Here is an 18,082-nt window from a genome sequence, read left to right on the forward strand (position 1 = left end):
GCCGAGGCCCGTGCCAGGACTGCATCGTCCTAACTTTTCCCTCATTCCTGTCCTACTTTCTTCATGCTGGATCTGAGGATGCTCCCCCAGCAAACTTCCTGCACGGAGACCTCTGTCTCGAGGTCTATTTCCTGGAGAACCCAACCTAAGAGAGCATGTAAATATTATGTGTCTATACGTACCTCATTTTTTACAATTAATATTTCAAAGAGTTGCTTCTTTAGTATTTGGAGATAAGATGATTATAGGAGCCACAGAGTACTTACCTGTGTGAGGCTTTGTGACGACAAAAAACTTCACATGCAGCCATATTTCATTTAATCCTCACAACAACCCTTTACAATAGGTACTATTATACAATTTGCTAAATTAGGAACCTGGAGCTAGGGAAATTGAGTTGGCCAAGGTCACACAGAAAATAAAAGGTAGAACTAAGAATTAGAGTCTAGCTGCCCTTAAACCAATGTCTGTGCTCTTAACCATCTTAATATTCTGCTTTTTTCAGCGTGACTCATATTAGCAGCACATTAAAGGCTGCTCTTCAGTACTGTGGCTATCTATGATTTAAAGAAAAACAGCCTTGTTGAATTTGTATGCTTGTAATTAAATGATACGCTTATTATTAACCTGTCATAAGGAGTTAAAAGAGAAGAAATTCTTCTTTTTGTAAATTCAGTAAGAATGCTAAAGGAAACTACACTTTCTAAGGTCTAATGTTAAAGGCTAGTAGGAGTAAATGTTTATTTTATCAGTTACATGGCCACAAATACACTGGTGTTGGAGAAATGTATGAAGAAGCCAGCCAGAGGGGGAGGCTCGTTCCAACCACGCTGAGCTCGTTCTCTCCGAAATGCTGAGACCTTACTGGAAGCAGTTGAATCAGGTAATGATTCCCTAGACGTTTTCAAGCTAACCACATAGCTACAAAAAAGGGATAATAAATTTTAAAAATCAAGAGTCTGTACATATAGCTATCTGCAGGGCAGATTGATATTAATTAAAAAAATAAAATACAAGAATATTGTGACTGATGAAGCCTGTGTTTCACAGTCTTACATTTTCATTTAACTTGTTCTTTCCTCTGAGTATCTTTTCTCTCAACTGTCCTGGCATTACATAAGAATTCATAATTGTGTCTATAAAGACCAGAGCGGATAGAATTGGAACCCTTACCTGTCCAATAATGAGAGGAACCACAACAGTCATAAAAAGCTGAGAAAAAATAGATGTAAAAGGCACAGAAGAGGACGAGCCAAGCTGGAAAACAATAATATAAAAGGCATTAGAATTACTTTGAATCAGTTACCAAGTATTTCTGTCAATTAAATAATGCAAGAAATGAATCCTCTCACATGCACCAAGAGTCTGTTAGCTATATACATTCAAAGAACAAGTGAAGTTACTTGGAATTTTCTAAATTTAACACAAAATAGACTGCTAAGTACTTTAATATATTTTTATTGGGAAACTAAGATTGAGGAAAAACAATAACTGCTGTTTTGCAATTAACTTTAATTGCTTATTATTAAATACTTTTCTGGATAGTAAAGTCATTCTGTGTTCACACTCTCCATAATCATATGACATATTTTACTTATAATTACAGTTAATTAACTATTAAATTAATAGTTAATTTCTATTTCATCAACTTCAGATACCTAAAGAAAAAAAGAGGTAAGTCTCATTTTTCTCTTATCAATAAAATATGTTTATTTATGCAAATGAAATAGTTTTTAACTTTCCCACCCTTTAAAAACAAAGGCAATGCTTCTCATATCCTTTATATGTTCTTACACAAAATCTAGGATATGGGAAATCCTGAAACAAAACTTACTTTTCAATTTAAAATTTCAATGTATATTTCCTATATTTGTATGTCTTCACACTGTTTATAATCCTTATTTTTTTTCTCTCTTCTTATCTTTTGGCTCTTTTTTTTGCTAATGATTGCAATCCCAGCTTCATAAAGATCCTATAGCCAGCAGCAAAAGACAGTGTTTATCTATGAATACGCACTCACATTAGCCTCAACCACCAAGAATTGCTGTCTTCCTACAAACTTTCTAATAGTTTTCAAAATCTCCTTCTGGTTTCCACACCTCTGAAGACAAACCATAGCCTGTTCCATACATGTTGATGTCTTTTATGAGTCCCTTTTGCACCCAGGTTCTCCCAAACCACCACCAATGACCCCCCTGTCTTGGAACTTACTTTTACCCTTGCCCCTGCAGACCAAACCTCAATTTTCATGTTTACCTAAGTTTAGTTAAACTTGGAAGGAACTTTTGGAAAGTAAGTTTTGTGAAAGACATTAAGGTACTAATGACTGAGGGCACAGAATGTTAAACAAATCAAATATTAAGATTAAGGTTAATAGCTCAGAATGAAATGATGCGGGATCAGTGTTTTCACAGATTGCTGACTTCTGCATTAAATAACTTACCAAAATCTTTTCCACACCTTGGTGTGTTTTATCAAATTCTGCAGCCCCAAAGTACATGCACTCAAAATGCCAAGAATGCATGTCTTCCCCATCACTGGCCTGCATTCATGCATTGCTAGCTTCAGCACTGACCACTGGCAGTCAGTTTAACATACAATTGTACCCTTTAGTATTTCCTCCATGACCCATATAAACTAAAGAAATGAAGGACAAGCAGTAAAAGTGAAGAACACTTAGGATTCCTGGTCTGTGAAATGTTACATGGCTTTAGATATTCCTTTTCATGCAAGCCAAAGTATTAATTACACCCTATTTTAGAGCAACTATACCCTTGAAGCGCAAGGTATTTAATAAGTGTAGTCTCTCCATAAATATTACCCTGAGGATGTCCTAGGGGCAAAGGTTAAAAAAAGAAAAATGATCTTTTACAGAGAAATTGAGGCACTGGATGAATAGAAAAATAAACTTTGAAGAATAGAGTTTTCATGTTCAAAAACCATCCAGCTCAATGGTCTAGCCATACAGTTCACAATGTTTGGAGAGAGGCAGTACGATTCAGGGTGATAACGCTCAGGCAGAGGGTGTCAATTCTTGCCAGGAATAGCCTGGGTGATCTCACATTTTCTTGTTCCTCCTTCTATCTCAACTTTATTTAAAGTTATTTAACGTGTCTTTAAAAATGTTTTAATGAATAACTGTATCAAGCTATATTCCTCCCACATATGCAGTGCTTAACCCAGGACCTGGCAGATGAATGAACCTGTGCAGAGCAAACAAATGAAATAATTTGTAAATATGAAGTACTAAAAAAGTGACAAACTCTTATTCAAAAATCATATCCCTCTATTTTCTAAAATTAAAAAAACACAAAACTTAAGTTTATCTAAAAACTTATTATCATGTGGTATTGTCATTCACTCACTTGGTATTATTTTTTTCACTGCTGGTTTGTCACTAACAGTTAATTCTAATGTGTACTTAGAAACAAAGAGCAACTGTGCACGCCAAGAACCACGGTAGGAAAGGACCTCCGATACCTTCATTATGACATCAATCTGGCTGTGCTTCTCAAACACATTCAAGCAATTTTTCATCCAAATCTGCTCTGTGATAATAGTTCTCCTCCACTGGGAAGGCTTGTTTATTTAACCAAAAAGTGTTACGGCAGAGCAGTAAACCCAGAGATCAAATGGAGAGAAAAGTTAAAACACCATTTATTCAGTTAATTTTGAGGGTTATTTTTAATCCCAATTCTATCAGGAAGACTGAATATAGGCATAAGAGAAGCAAACAAAAACTCATTTCAACCATAGTGTTAAAGGATATTATGTATTTTAATTTCCCCATCCATCATATAATAGTTCATTTGAATGTTCGATGTTTGGAAGCCTCATGTTCCTAGAAGGGCTTCTAGGGCTATGGGCTGAGGAGGAGGTTGTCCACAATCTCCAAGGTCCCTTTGTCCTTTAAAACACCTATGATGTCTGTTCCACTTACAAGGACACAGGGCAGAGCAGCCCTCCTCTGAGGCTTTGTCAGATCAGAGGCCAAAGCAAGGTAGCCAGGGATGTAATTAACTGGGTACATGGAGCCAGACTAGGTGCCAGGGATGCTGGGGAGGAAATCCCACAGGATGGCTCCCTTAGAAGTAGCTCTGAAAGGAAGGAAACCTCAGTACTGTGGTCTAACTTGGCACAGGTCCTTTCTTTTGAATCCATCACCAGACCTGTTGCTATGGTCAGTGTGAAGGAGCAGAGGTACCTATGGGGAAGTTTCTGATGCTATGAAGTATGCCCTGGCATCCAGAAGAAAGAAGAGCGAACATCTGGCATAGGTTAACATGAGAACATGACTTGAAAACTACGAGACTTGATCATTTTGTATGCAGAGTTGACTGTAACTAAAGCAGAAGGAAACATGCTGCCTGGGATATTTGGTTCTTCACATTTTAATGAGGAACCTGTCATGGTTTCTGTTATAAAGACCAATGTGATAATAAGAAGCATCAGTAATTTGCACATTTGGATGAAGTTGAATATTCAGGATTAATTTGTATCTTATCCTGTATCTATTCAAGATAACCAAGGGCTCTGGGCTTCACGGAGCTACCCAGAGATTTAAAGGTAATATGCCTCATACTGCCAACCCATGGTTTAAGATATAGCACGCTGAACAAATAATCCATTCATTGGCTAATTTCTAATAGGAATGTAGTGCTTTAAAGCAGAGAACTCACAATTCTGTTTATTTGTTTTAATATTGTGTGAGAAGAAATGTTTCAGTGAAAATTAAGTATGTGGGAACTTAGGACCTTTGTATTTGTGGGGAAAATGGAAGTTCCAATGGCCGGGATCCTCTCCTGACCCCTAAACTACTTGATGATGTAATTGGCTTACTGCTAGGCTAATGTTTCCACACCCATAGGCTGTAAGATATTATAGACTGAGTCACTATATAAAGAGCTCTGCCCAGTTCTCTGGTGGGGGCAGATCCTGCCAGGATTATGGACCTGCAGACTGCTGGATGCAGACAGAATTCTAGTGCTCGCCCTACCACCATGAGAATAAAGCTGGGTATAAACGCTTTTATCCCAAGAATGTTCTGTTGTCATTTCTCGGTCTCGCTGAATCCATAGTGAACTTGCCTAGGGCTGAAACCTTCAGGCAAGACATGTTTAATCATTCAAATAGTTACTGGTGCCTCCTGTGAGCTAGGGGCATGTTCTAGGCACTGGGGATCTGAAACACAAAGCCTTTCCCAAGAACTGTTTTTTAAAAGTTGAAATAGGTGATAGGCCCACTGTAGGGAAAACACAAGTTCCCATGGCCAGGATCCTCACCTGACCCTAAACTACTTGATGATGTCACTGGCCTGCTGCTAGGCTACTGCTTCCACACCCGCAGGCAGTCAGTTATTATTGAGTGTCACTCTCTAAAGAGCTCTGCCCAGTGCTCTGGGTGGAGGCAGATGTAGGAGGACTAAAGACCTGCAGACAGTTGGGTGCAGATGTAATTCTAGTACTTGACCTATCTCTGTGGGGAACAAACTGGGTAATAAACCCTTTTACCCCAAGAATGTTCCATGGTCATTCCTCAGTCTCAATGAATCCATAGTGAATTTGCCCTGGGCTGAAACCCATTGGCAAGACATCCAGCTATCACCAAGTGAAAACATGCTCCTTTATATGGAATGTTCTCCCCACCCAACTCATATCTGGAAAAGTTCCAGTCTTTTTTCTAAGACTTAGTATTCAAGAATTACTTCTTTAGGAATTCTTTCCAAACCATCCTCCCTAAATGCAGACTTGGCTTCCCCCTCTTTGGTGGCTCTGTGTTCCTATTGTACTTATAGAGTTACTGGTTGCTCTTGTTTATAGACCTATCACTCCCAGTAGACTGTATGTTCCTGAAGGTCAAAGACAGGGTCTTATTCATATTTATATTCTCAGTTGACCGCAAGTGTGACTACATCTAGGGTAGTATTCCTAAAACTTTGGCACATCAGAAACATCAGCAGCACTTGTTAAAACACAGACTGCTTGGCCCTGCCCTCAGAGTTCCTGATTCAGAGCACCTGGGGAGGATGGAGAGCATCTGCATTTCTAGAAAGGCCCCAGGTGATCCTGATGCTACACACTCTAAGAACCACTCATTTAGTCCATAGCAGATGCTTGACAATTGTGAGTTCAGTTAATGACTGTCCACAACACATAGGTAGGACGAGAGGCTGGACAAGGTTTTCTTTTCTTTCCATCCTTCCAAATACAAGTGACAAAATGCTGCTTAATTGACAGACCCAAGGAAGGATCCGTAGCCCGGCCTCCCAACCGTAACCTATAATACAGCAACAGCAACAGCAACAGCAACATTAATTGTGTACTTTCTAAGTCCCAGACACCTCTCTAAATGCTTAGTGAGTGTTGAATAATGTGATACAGCAGACCCTTCAGGTAGGCCTTATTAGTATCCCCATTTTCATATGAGGCAACAGTGGCACAGAACAGGTAAACAACTTGGACAAGGTCACCATAGCTAGGAAGTGACAGAGCCAGGACCTAAATCCAGAAGCAACGCTCCACAACCCTCATGCTTAATGTCCACTGCATATTCAACACGGAAGGTACAGAGCTGTGAAATGGGGAAGGGGACAGGAGGGGAAGCCGAAGCTGGGCTCCTCTTTTCTTGCTCACGTGAGAGAAGGAGAGGGGGTCCGTGTATGCGTGTGCAGACTGCATGGAGATGGAGAACTGGAAGGCAGACAGAAGTGAGAAGAGGAGGAAAAGAATAAAACAGATGGTGGGGAAGCCTGATAAGCAGTCATTGATGATTCAGCCTTTATCAACTGGGGTTCTGGACTTGAACCCCAGAAAATCACTTGAGAGACTATTTTCTCAACTCTCTCAAGGATGGTACATACCAGGGTAAATGCATCAGAAACAGTTCATCCCATACACATAATGGATGTCTTAGGGCTCAAGGACTTAATTCTCTAACCTGGCAGAGAAAGGCTATATGGAAGCAGGATTGACTGTTATCAATCCATTCAATTTAAGAACTTCTTGATTTGGAAAGAATCTGGGGGTCCGGTCAGTAAAATATTATGAGGCCAAACCAACAAGACTCAGAAAGACAAATAAGTAACTATTCTTGATGAAAAGATGCTGACTGTCTCTAAAATCTTAGTTATCAGCCAACAGTTAGAGAACAGATGGTGCCTTTTAAATCACTCCTGTAAGTGAGCTGACCTGTAAATTGTCATTAATGCACCAGGTCTTCACTTGCTCTGCTGTGTAATCAGCCTTTTATCTCCTACCAGGGAAATCCATTAGCCACAGGCGTCTCCACTATTTGTGTCTCTTCTCAGCTATTAAAACATTATTGTATTAAATAATTCACCCTTGATGACTGGTCATCGCTTTCATTAGCACCACATTCAGGGAAAAATAAGAATAGATATTTACAGTTTATACTGTAGATGACCAATGTTAAAATCTCTTTTGTGAGACAATCAGGAAGGAGCTCCTTCAGCCATAGAGCAGGATTTGTTCACTTCCTGCCCAGTTTTCCTCTCCCCTCCACCCACCACAGGGCCTCGAAGCCCAGCCCAGGGTAGGAGAAGGGGAGAGAGGAGGGGACTTGCTTGCTACTGGCTCTAACTTTCTTGAACCCACACAAAGACGCACTCCTAGGACCTATCTCCTTCCTGTCACAAAGACAAGCGTTTGGATAAAAGAAGGCAGAGGGTCCCCAGTGTCCAATTCCCGAAACCCTTTTTGATTTCCAGGTTTTCCAGAAACCATAGTTCAGTCTTTCTGCCATCCCTGCTGTCTCTTCTCACACAGGGATACATGCAAACTACATTGATCTCTCACACAAAATCGATGACTTAAATGTATACCAGCTGACAGGCTCAAGATCAAAATGACTATGATTTTTATCAAAATTAAGATTATGAAATCCCCATATGGTTAAACAGCCAGACTGATTCGGCCATATGAGTTAAATCACAATTGGGTTACTGCATGGAAAATATATACTAAGTAGAGGAAATGATTCTTTTAGATCTAGATGCAGGGTATTTTTCTTTCTCTGAAGTGAAAAACAAAATAGGCTTTAAGTAATTTTTAAAGATAAGAAAATTTCATAAAATGTTTCTTTTCATTATATGTTAATTTAAAATACAAGATGAAAAGATTACCTTCCAAATAATAGATGGAAACTATGTACAATGGTAAGTTCTGGTTATTCAAAACACGCAGGATGCTTAGTGAAATGTGTGCAAATGAACTATAAGTTGGCTTATCATGATCCAAAGAGGAAAGCTGTGGGGAGACAGGCTTCTAGGGCACTGCGAGCCAGAGGCAGAGCTACTTGGAGGCATTTAGGAACAAACTTTGCTCCTAATTCCCCGACCACAGAAACTGGCCTTGTCAGTCTGAGTTTGGTTCAGGAACCACAGAGCCTACTGTTGCTAAGTAGTCCCTTATGTGGAGCAAATGTTTAAGTTCTTCCAGAAGAGTGCGCTAAGCCTGGGGGCAAGGGTGACACAGGAAGCAGTGTCTCTCTCCTTCTGGCCTGTTCGACCTGCTCCAAGGGCCCAGGAGTTGGGGAGGGAACAAGGGGCAAAGGAAAAGCCTGGCTAGGTCAGTGCCACTGCCTCCCTTCCGGGAAGCCTGAGGAGTCCTGGACCGGCAGTGGAGTTGGCCTCTCTGCATCAGTGGTCCTTCAAAGGGTAGGGAGTTTATAAATGTCACCTCTACAGCATTTACAAATGGCTTACCAGATGCTCCCCCTAGCCCATTATGGTTCAGTAAGGTCTGGGGGGAGCCTTTACGAAAGATTCCACAGATTATTTTGCTTCATAAAATTCTCTCTTTGTAAGAACCATTTCTGCACAATTTACACGTGCAGTCAGAAGATAAGCTACTCTTGGGCTCAAGAGGAGAAGATTCATCTTCATTTGCTTTAGAACACAGCTGGGCACAAGGTGGAGAGACTGGCTCAGTGTGAAGCAACTGGGGCAATCAAAGGGATAGTTCCTCTTTAAATGCTTTATGTTTTATTATCATTTTATACATTGCACGCATGTGACCATCAATTATGTAGCCATCATAGGGAACATATTATAAAAAGTAATCAGAGTACTGTACATGGCACTAATGGCTGTATTCACTGTTTTTGTTTATACTGATGGGATCAACAGTTCAAGAATTTTCTATCACAGGTAGCCACTTACTAGGGAAACTAATGAGGATTATAGCCTCAACTGTTGCCACAGATCTCTTTCCCTGCACCCAAATTTCTCTTCTATGAACTCCTATGAAACACAGTCTGAATCACATAGTTTAGCCGTAGATTTTTCCTCTACATCTCTCCCATATTCTTTATTCTTGCTTGCCCAAATAAGCTTTTAAGTTTCTGTAAGGCAGCAATTATGCTTTACTCTTTTTTGTCTTTCCTATGTTACCTAGAACATACATGTTCAAGAAATTGTAACCAAGTGCTGATAATACTTCTTAAAATACACTGTGTCTCCTACATGGCATGCTTTGTAAGTGGGACCTGGAAGGAACACACAAGGGGAGACAGGCCCTGGCTGAAAGCGCCTGTCTTCTTTACCGGTTGGGCAGACTCAAGTTAAAAAACCTCTTTGAACCTGAATTTTCTCACATAAAGTGAGGATGATACGTCTAAAGGAAGTTATGCTCTTCACATGGGAGTATATATAAAGTACATAATATAGCTACTTAATAAAAATTGTTCTACGTGTTCCCCGACTGCTTTCCAAGTAACAGGGTTTCTTATACAGTGTTATAGGAATTCAAGACTATTGGATTTACGAACTACTGAAATGGAAAGTAACAGGACAGATAATCCTACCAATGGGACATGTAGTGAGACTAGGAACAGAGCCTGGTGTGCATGCACATGAGGGTACATATGTGTTTGCTTGTGCACACATGTGTACGTATGTCCAGTTATCACAATGCCTTGTAAATATCGGCTTGAGGAGGGGCCAGATTCCTAAGTAGTCAAGTCACATGAAATCAGATATACTAGCAAAGCTGGAGGTGTCCCCACTTACTCAAGGGGTGCTTACATGCTGCTGAGTGAGCAAGCCTGTGGGGAGTGTTTATTGAATATCCTAAGGTATTTATGTGATCATCCTCACACAGGAAAATGGTCTGATCTGTAACTCTGGGGTCATGAGTTTCAGCAGTGCTCAAAGTGTGGACTCTACGTGTTTCCAGAGGACTCGCCGTTCAGTGACCTTTATGGCTGGGGTGGGACTAAGGCCTTGATCTGTTGTTTGTAATGACACAACCTTCTCCTACCAAGCATGAACTTACTTAAATAAACTGGTGGCCTACAGAACTGTGGGTCTTGAGACCACGAATATGGTGTCCAATGTCTGGTTTCCTTAGATGGTGACTGCCCAGAATTAGACTGACGCTTCCTGTGGTGTGAATACAGTTATCTCTGCCTTTGTCTTAACTTTCAGAGGGAATAAGAGAGACTAGGTTTAGACTTTGCTTCGGAGTAAGCAAGGTGGAGTTGGGGGGAAGGTGTGAGGTAGAGTGCTGAGGAGACTGCGGAACAGGAGTCCAGAGGAGCAGGAGCCTCCCATTGCTTGACAGCCTGCCCCGGGCTGTTCAGAACTTAAATCCCGGCCCGCTGACTTCATAGTCCAAGTGCTTAACTCGGCACTATGGCCTCTCCATCTTCAGCACCACACTACACGGTGCTTCAAGTTTTAAAATCTCTATTATTTGCTGCTGGATAAAGACTGTAATGGCTGGTAAACAGAGTTTAGTGATAGACCCCATGAAAGACATGCAAGTTTTTAAGTGATGTTAGACATAACAAGGAATCAAAACCACGTATATGAAAAACTCTGAAGTAAGCGGGAGATCCCTTCAGAAACATCAGACATTTCCATCTACCTTCTCTTTCTCCTCATAAGTGAGTTTTCTTTCAGTGTAAAATTCATTGTAAAAAAAAACCCAGATAATTCTTCTATTCAATAAAATGTTTTTTACTTTAGTACTCTCCTTTGAAATATTATCTTTGTTAGACTTAACAATTTCTACCTTGGATTTTAGTTATCTGTGAATGCATTCTATTTTCTCTACTAAATCATGAATTTGGGGAAGGATCAATGTCAGACTGATCTTTGCAGCATGCACAGCGCACAGTAGGCATTCAAACACTGAATAGAAGAATGGATCTTTTGTTGACTATTACTGAAAAAACTATATTTTTTTCCACAGCCAATACAAAGTAAGATTTTGAGTCAAGCTGAGACTCTGACCTTTTAACCACTCACTGAATCACTCTAATTATTCATTACTCACCCACTTTTCTACTCCCCTCCTTCCAACAAATACTGAGTAGTTGACCTCGGAGATAAGGCAGTGAATAAGGCATGCATGGTTCCTGGCTTAGTAGATCTGAAACTCCAGTGGGCACTTACCACTTGTAACATTGTTTCTAAGGAAAATTAGTATGGAATTCCAAGTGATGAATTTTTGAGTGCAGGTTTTAAAGCTGGACAAGGCCTTAATTTATCCTCACAGACAGGAACTCCATGGACTGATGTATATCCGTTGACAAAATTGAGACAATTAATTTTTGCCCCTGCCAATATCAGAGGTATGTTACCAAGAAAATTGAGGTAATCTATGTAAAATTACCTTGGATCTTAGGACAAATGGTAATATTTCAGGAAAAGTTTTACTGCTCTCGTTGTCAGTAAACATTGGATTTGTTCACATGCAAGATGATAAAATCACGGATTATATAGATTATATATGGTTATAGAACCTGCAATTTTTAAGAGTCAGCCTAGCATTAAGGTCTGGATTAGTTGGACTGTTGCTGCATTTTGGGAGTTTTTGCAGAATCTTGGCATTCTTCCTGGGGTGGTTTTCTGTTTTCCTTCATAAAGTGGCAAATTTAAACAATTAGCATTTGCAGGGTTCTTTAGAGTTTGTAACATGCTTTCACATAAATTAGCATATTTCATCTTATCATGATCCTCATTTGCAAAGGCAAAAACTGAGGCTAAGAAGGGTTAAGGAAAATCCATGGTTGCTCAATGGGCGTTGGCTGCAAACAATCAAAATTCTTTGCCTTCTCATGGTACCATACTGCCTCTATACACACAGTCTTGGGGGGAAAGTAAAGTCAGTCCCTTCAAACTGGCTCTACAATAAAGAATGTGTACCTAAAGGTACAGCATATACTAAGGAAATACCGGTCCTAAAAGTAGCCCCAACCCAACTCTTCGGATAGATGCATCCATTGATTTGTCCGACTGAGATGTGATACATTAAGAAATATATATTCAGTGTTTATCCCCAATTCCTGGCACAGACTTTCTAAAACCCATGTAACTTTCTGAATGATAGGGATGATTAGAATATCTTTTATCATCACACCTGGGTTTTGTTTCCAGTTCCTGGCCCAGAAGGGTTCAGAGAGCTCCCATGCTGGAGAATAAATTCGCAAGTGGAGAGGGTGATATACCCCAAACTCCCTGGGGACAGAAGCTCCTGAACTTGGGACTCCTAGGCCTTGTCATATGTACCTCTGAATTTGGCTGTTCATTTTTATCCTTTAGAATATCCTTTGTAATCAACCGGTTATAGCAAATGAAGTGTTTCCCTGGGTCCTGTCAGCCAGTGTAGCAAATTATCAGACCTACGGAGGGGTTACCATGGGAGCCCTGGAATTGCAGGTAAGTCAGACAGACATGTGGGTAACCTGGAAACCCGCTACTTGCAATGGGTGCCTAAAGTGGAGGGCAGTCTTACGGGACTGACCCCTCAACCTGTGCAGTTCACACTAACTTTGGGTAAGATAGTGTCAAACTTAAATAAATTGTAGGCCACCCAGTTGGTATCCACAGAGAACTGGAGAACTCCTTGGTGTGGAAAACCCACACATTTGGTGTTAGATGTGTAGTGAGTACAGAAACAGTGCTCCTTTACTAAACATCAACTCAGAAAATACTTTGAATGGCTTCCATGGCCAGACACTAAACAGATAAAGTTCCTGCTATCCTGTGATGCTTACATTCTAGTATCTAGAAAGACAGGTAATAAATTAACAAATGATTAAGATGTCATGTGATAATAAATGCCAAAGGAACAATTAAGCATGGTAGGTGGGAAGATGGTGATGGAGTACCTTATTTCATGTAAAGTAGTTAGGAAAGGGCTTTCTCCTATCTTGGCACTGACCCAGAGGCCCGAGGGAAGGGAAGGAGGGAGCCATGCACATATCTGGGGAAACACCCAGGTGGAGCCAGTCCCACGTATCAGCATTCTGAGGACTGTCCTTCGTGCCACTGGACCATCCATTATATTTGCCCATTCCATTTACTCTCTCATATAACTATTTCATACCTTCTCGTCCCTCATGAAATCTCCAACACCTTCTTGCCTTTTTTGTCCTCCACCCCCAACTTTACTTGCCATTTCATTGAGAAAGTTTAAAAAATTGGAAGAGTACTGACACACACTCCTATAGTTATATCAATGAATTTACTTGCATCTCTGCTCATATACCATGGCTTCCCTCCTAGTACTGTGAGTGAACTGTCGGGGCACAGGGAGCCACACTGTCCCTTTATGTACTAGAGCGCACCCCACTTCTCCTACTCAAGGACGTGCGTCCACCCATGCTGTCCTCTTTCTTCGGTATCAACTGTTCCCTCCCCAACGGGATTAATCTATCAGGACAGATGTGCTAATGATTTCCCCCCTTAAAAATAGAACACTCTCTTGATCTTTTATTAACTTCATTGCTGTCCATTTTCTACACCCTTTACAGCAAAATTCCTCAAGAGTGCATGACTACCACTCTTTGGCTCTTCTTCCTTCCTTCCTTCTTGAGCTGACGTCAGCTGGACTCTCACCTCCACAGCTTTGCTGAAACAGCTCTTGTTAAGGTGCCCAGTGATCCCCACCTTGTAGAATCTGGTCAATTCTCAGACTTCATCTTGTCTCTAATCATTGTCAGCTTTTGAAGTAGTTGACCACCCTCCCCTTTTTGAAATACAATCTCCCCTCGGCTTGCAGGACACCAAAATCTCTTGGTGCTCCTCCTAAGCAAACTGGATATCCTTGGTCTTCTCTGCTGATCTCTTAATATCAGACTGCCCCAGAACTCAGTCCACTGATACCTTTCCTTCTGTATTCCCCCCTGGTGATGCTCTCCCATTTAACTTAAAACCCATCTCTGTGCGGACCTCTCCCAAGTGTGTATTTCTAGTCTAGACCTCTCCCCAGTATCCTGGACTCATATAAAGTGCTTGCTTGACTTCTCTACTTGGATGTCTCAAACGCATCTTAATGCAACATGTGCAGCACTGGGACTCTCTGGGCTCCTCCCACCAGCTCAGCCCTTCAGGCTTCCCTGTCTTTGTAAATGGTAACTAGGCAACCTTCCAGTTGCACAGGCTTGAAGTCATCTTTGACTCTTCTTTTCCCTCATAATCTTCATTCAGTCTCTCAATTCTTACAAGTTATACTTCCAACTACTTCCCACCAGATTTATGCAACCACCCTGGTCCAAGATCACAGAGTTTCTTGCCATGATATTGCACTAGCTTTCTAACTAGTTGTCTTGACTTTGCCATGATCCCCTATTCTTAACCCAGCATCCAGGGTCATCCTTTTAAAAAGTATGTCAGAACATGCCATTGCCTTCATCAAAACTCGTTTAATGGTTTCCTGTTTGTCTCAATTAAAATCCAAAGTCTTTGCAAAAGACTTGCAGGTCCTCTATCACTTGGCCCTGCTAGGGCTCTGGCCTCGTCCCCACCAACACGGGCCTCCTTACTGTTCCTTAAGGAGCAGCACACTGCCGGCGCTCTTGTGCTTACTGTTAATTCCACCTAAAACACTCTACTGCAAGAAGGTCCACTCCCTTATCTCCTCCAGGCCTTTGCCCAAATATCATTTTCTGGCTGAGTCCAACCTTGACCACGCTATTTAGAGTAGCAGCCTCCAACCCACCCTGGTGCTTCTTGATCCCCTTCCTTCCTGAACTTTTCTCTTTGGAATGTACCACACATCTTACACGTCATATTTGCGCTTTTTTGTTGGTTATGTCCTTCCACTAGTATATAACCTCCATGAGAATGAAGGTATATCTGTTTTGCTCTTTGCTATATCCTTGGCACCCAGGAAAGTGCTTGGCATATAGGAAGAACTCAATACATATTATTGAATGAGTGATGAATAAGTTCAATTAACTTCTTTGGGGAATTTTGCTATAAAAGAACAAGAAGTGGAGTGCAGGTGGGATAAGGTGAGATTTAATTTTTAAGACATGTAATATCACAGAATGCTTATATGTTAATAGAAAGAATCTAGTGGAGGTGGACAACTTGATGATATAGGAGAAAGAGGGAAATCTGTGTCAATCATATTGTTAAGTTGGCAAGAAGAGATGGCACACCTGGAGGGACTGGCCTTAGATGGAAGCAAAGACAGTTAATCTATAGAAACAGGAGATAAGGTAGAGTATACATGTAGATAGGTGGGATCATATATATTTTTCTGAATGCTGTTAATTTCCTTTCTGCATCAGTTGAGATGAAAAAAGAGAAGAGGCATTGAAGATCTAAGAGGGAAGGAGAAGGTATAAAGAATTCTCTAGAGAGTGGGGATGTGAATTAATTAGGGGAAGGTAGTAGGACTGCCAGGCTCACTTATAGTTAGTTAGTAGTCATGAATTTCAAATGAGACCAGTCAGCATGATAGTGTGAGCTCCAGCTGTGTTCAGTACATATACAGGAAGGTGCAGGGTTGGATTTAAGCAAGCTTGGCACATCACTTCGCACAAGAGATGACTAAGGTTGTTGATTATACGTGCAATAAGGTAATCATGACGATGGACCATGAAACCTAGTCTAGGCTCAGTAAGATGGGATGTGAGAGTAAGGGGGTGAGGGAAGGGTGGATTAGTGAGAGGCACTGTTAAAATGATAAGATAAATAAATTGGCTACTTTAGACAATCTAGTTTGATGATTTTTAATTGGGGGAGCAAGTCACAAAGATAGGAGATGTTGATAAGAAAAGACATTTTAAAACAGCACTATGGAAGGGTGCAGTTATTGGCAGTAATAAAGTCAAGGCTCTGACTATAAGGCTGGTTGGCTAAGATGAAGTGGAAGGCTTCCTGGAGAAGAGGTCAAGCATTTAGAGGCCAGGGTGTTGGGAGGATCAACTGTGTGAATATTGAAAACACCAAGAATTAATATAAGTGTACTCTTAAAAAGAAGACAATGGGAAGGGGCTAACTTAAAACAAATTTTTTTTTTGGACTCATGGTGAGTGACCTGGGATTCTGTTGCTAATTTAAACAAGGAGCAGTAGCAGGTAGCATAGGTATATTGGCATAACCTTCAAAGGAATTAGGGGATTTTATGGAGAAGGCATGGGAAGTGACCTGAATTGGTAATGAGGTGCAAGAAAAACACCTTACCCCATTTCAGGCTCGGTGATGCGAAAGAGCCCGGCAGCAGAAACATGAATCAGAGGACAGGTTTCAGTTGGAGCAAGATGGTATAGGGACATTCTGAGAAGAGGTTAAGAATGCACAGAACTGATACTCCATCAGCAAAAATGGCCTTTACTAGCTACTGTGCCTGAATATTCAGAAATTTCCATTTTTTGAGACATTATTTTAAAAAGATATTCAATTTTCAGGGGTTTTACTTGTTTCTTTGGCTTGTGTAACAAAATACCACACCTGGGGGCTTAAAACAACAGAAATGTATTGCTTTGCGGTTCTAGAATCTATATGTCTGGAATCAAGCATGGCCATGCCCCCTCTGAAATCCATGGCAAGAACCCTCCCTTGGCTCTTCCATCTTCTGATGATTGGCCAGCAATCCTTGATGTTCTTGGCTTGTAGATGCATCGCTCTGATCTCCGCCTCCACTATGACAAGGCATTCTCCACCAGTGCCTCTCACCCCTCTTGGGGTAAGGACACCAGTCATGTTGGATTAAGGGCCCACTTACACCAGGGTGACTTCATCTTAACTAATTACATCTGCAACAACCTTATCTTCAAATAACGTCACATTCTGATGTACTAGTGGATAGAACCTCAACATATCTTTTTTGGGGGACAGAATTCAACCTATAACAGGAGTGTTGACCAAAAAACACTACATCTTTTATGGAACGTGTTCATATTTTGAGTTGCTTGGGTTTTTGTCCTGCTCAGTAAATGAAGCCTGGTAGCCCAAGCATTTGAGTAAGTCTTGTTGTTTGTAAAATGCCTAACAACCTAGAGACAAAAGTGTTATATACTGGGCATGTGATTTCAAGTCATATACATAAAAGTACCTATTCACGGTGTGATGCTTCCATTGAACCTATGGGGACAGCCCATCTAGCTCAGAAGGAAAGCATCACAATTTTCAGTTGAGGGTCTTGGGGTCCTTTCACTATTCTTGTAGCCTGTTATTTTAATATGCTGAGCCAACTGAAACTCACAAACCTACAGGTCTAAGATGGGGAAAAGCTTGCAATAACATGATGCCATGATATTCATCAGCTGAGAACATTTATTGTTATGTCATGGAGATGGGAAGGAGAAGGGGGAAACGTACTAATCCAGTTCTTTAGGCATAAGTTGAATCAGGACCCCAGAGATTCCAGATTCTGAGCCACTGGAAAGTGCTACCTGAGGTCTTGGCTTCCTGGCTGTGGCCATGCCTTCCTCTGCTCTTAAGAGTCACATGAGTGAGAGATGCCACTCTTCTGCAATGGAGAAAACCTAGGCTACACAGCCACTTATTGTACACTTACTAGAAGCTCAGCTCTATTCTAGTCCTCCAACCCACTGCAAGTGGGGACATTAGCCTGGCCTGCAGCCTGTGCCCGTTGAGGGCTGCTCCTGGAAAACTGTGAGCCCAGGTCTTGGAAAAAGCACAGAGGGACAATCCCAGCTCCTCCCATCTAGTGAGCAGGTAGGTACATACCAAGTCTTTTGTTCCAAACCAGTCCAAATCAATGTTCACTTCAGTTCCAATGTGACTCACGGCAAATTCTGAATTGGTGGAGGCCAAATTAATGAGGTTTGTTATGCTGAGGGAAGTGATCTGATTATGTGA

The 18,082-nt window shown here is 41.1% G+C and overlaps 1 protein-coding gene across 6 annotated transcripts in view; it reads right to left on the reverse strand.

The window, feature by feature from the left end:
* SLC10A7 (solute carrier family 10 member 7) overlaps positions 1–18,082 on the reverse strand; it is a 251,904-nt gene that overhangs the window by 51,429 nt on the left and 182,393 nt on the right. For 4 of the 6 annotated variants that reach the window (XM_036888985.2, XM_036888982.2, XM_036888981.2 and 1 more), the window contains one exon: positions 1,174–1,257. The exons of the other annotated variants lie outside the window; for them this stretch is intronic. In XM_036888985.2, coding sequence (XP_036744880.2) covers positions 1,174–1,257 — 84 coding nt within the window. The remainder of the gene's footprint in view (positions 1–1,173; positions 1,258–18,082) is intronic. 6 annotated transcript variants of the gene reach the window in all.

Source organism: Manis pentadactyla, chromosome 1, assembly GCF_030020395.1.
Source record: "Manis pentadactyla isolate mManPen7 chromosome 1, mManPen7.hap1, whole genome shotgun sequence".
Lineage (NCBI taxonomy): Eukaryota > Metazoa > Chordata > Mammalia > Pholidota > Manidae > Manis > Manis pentadactyla.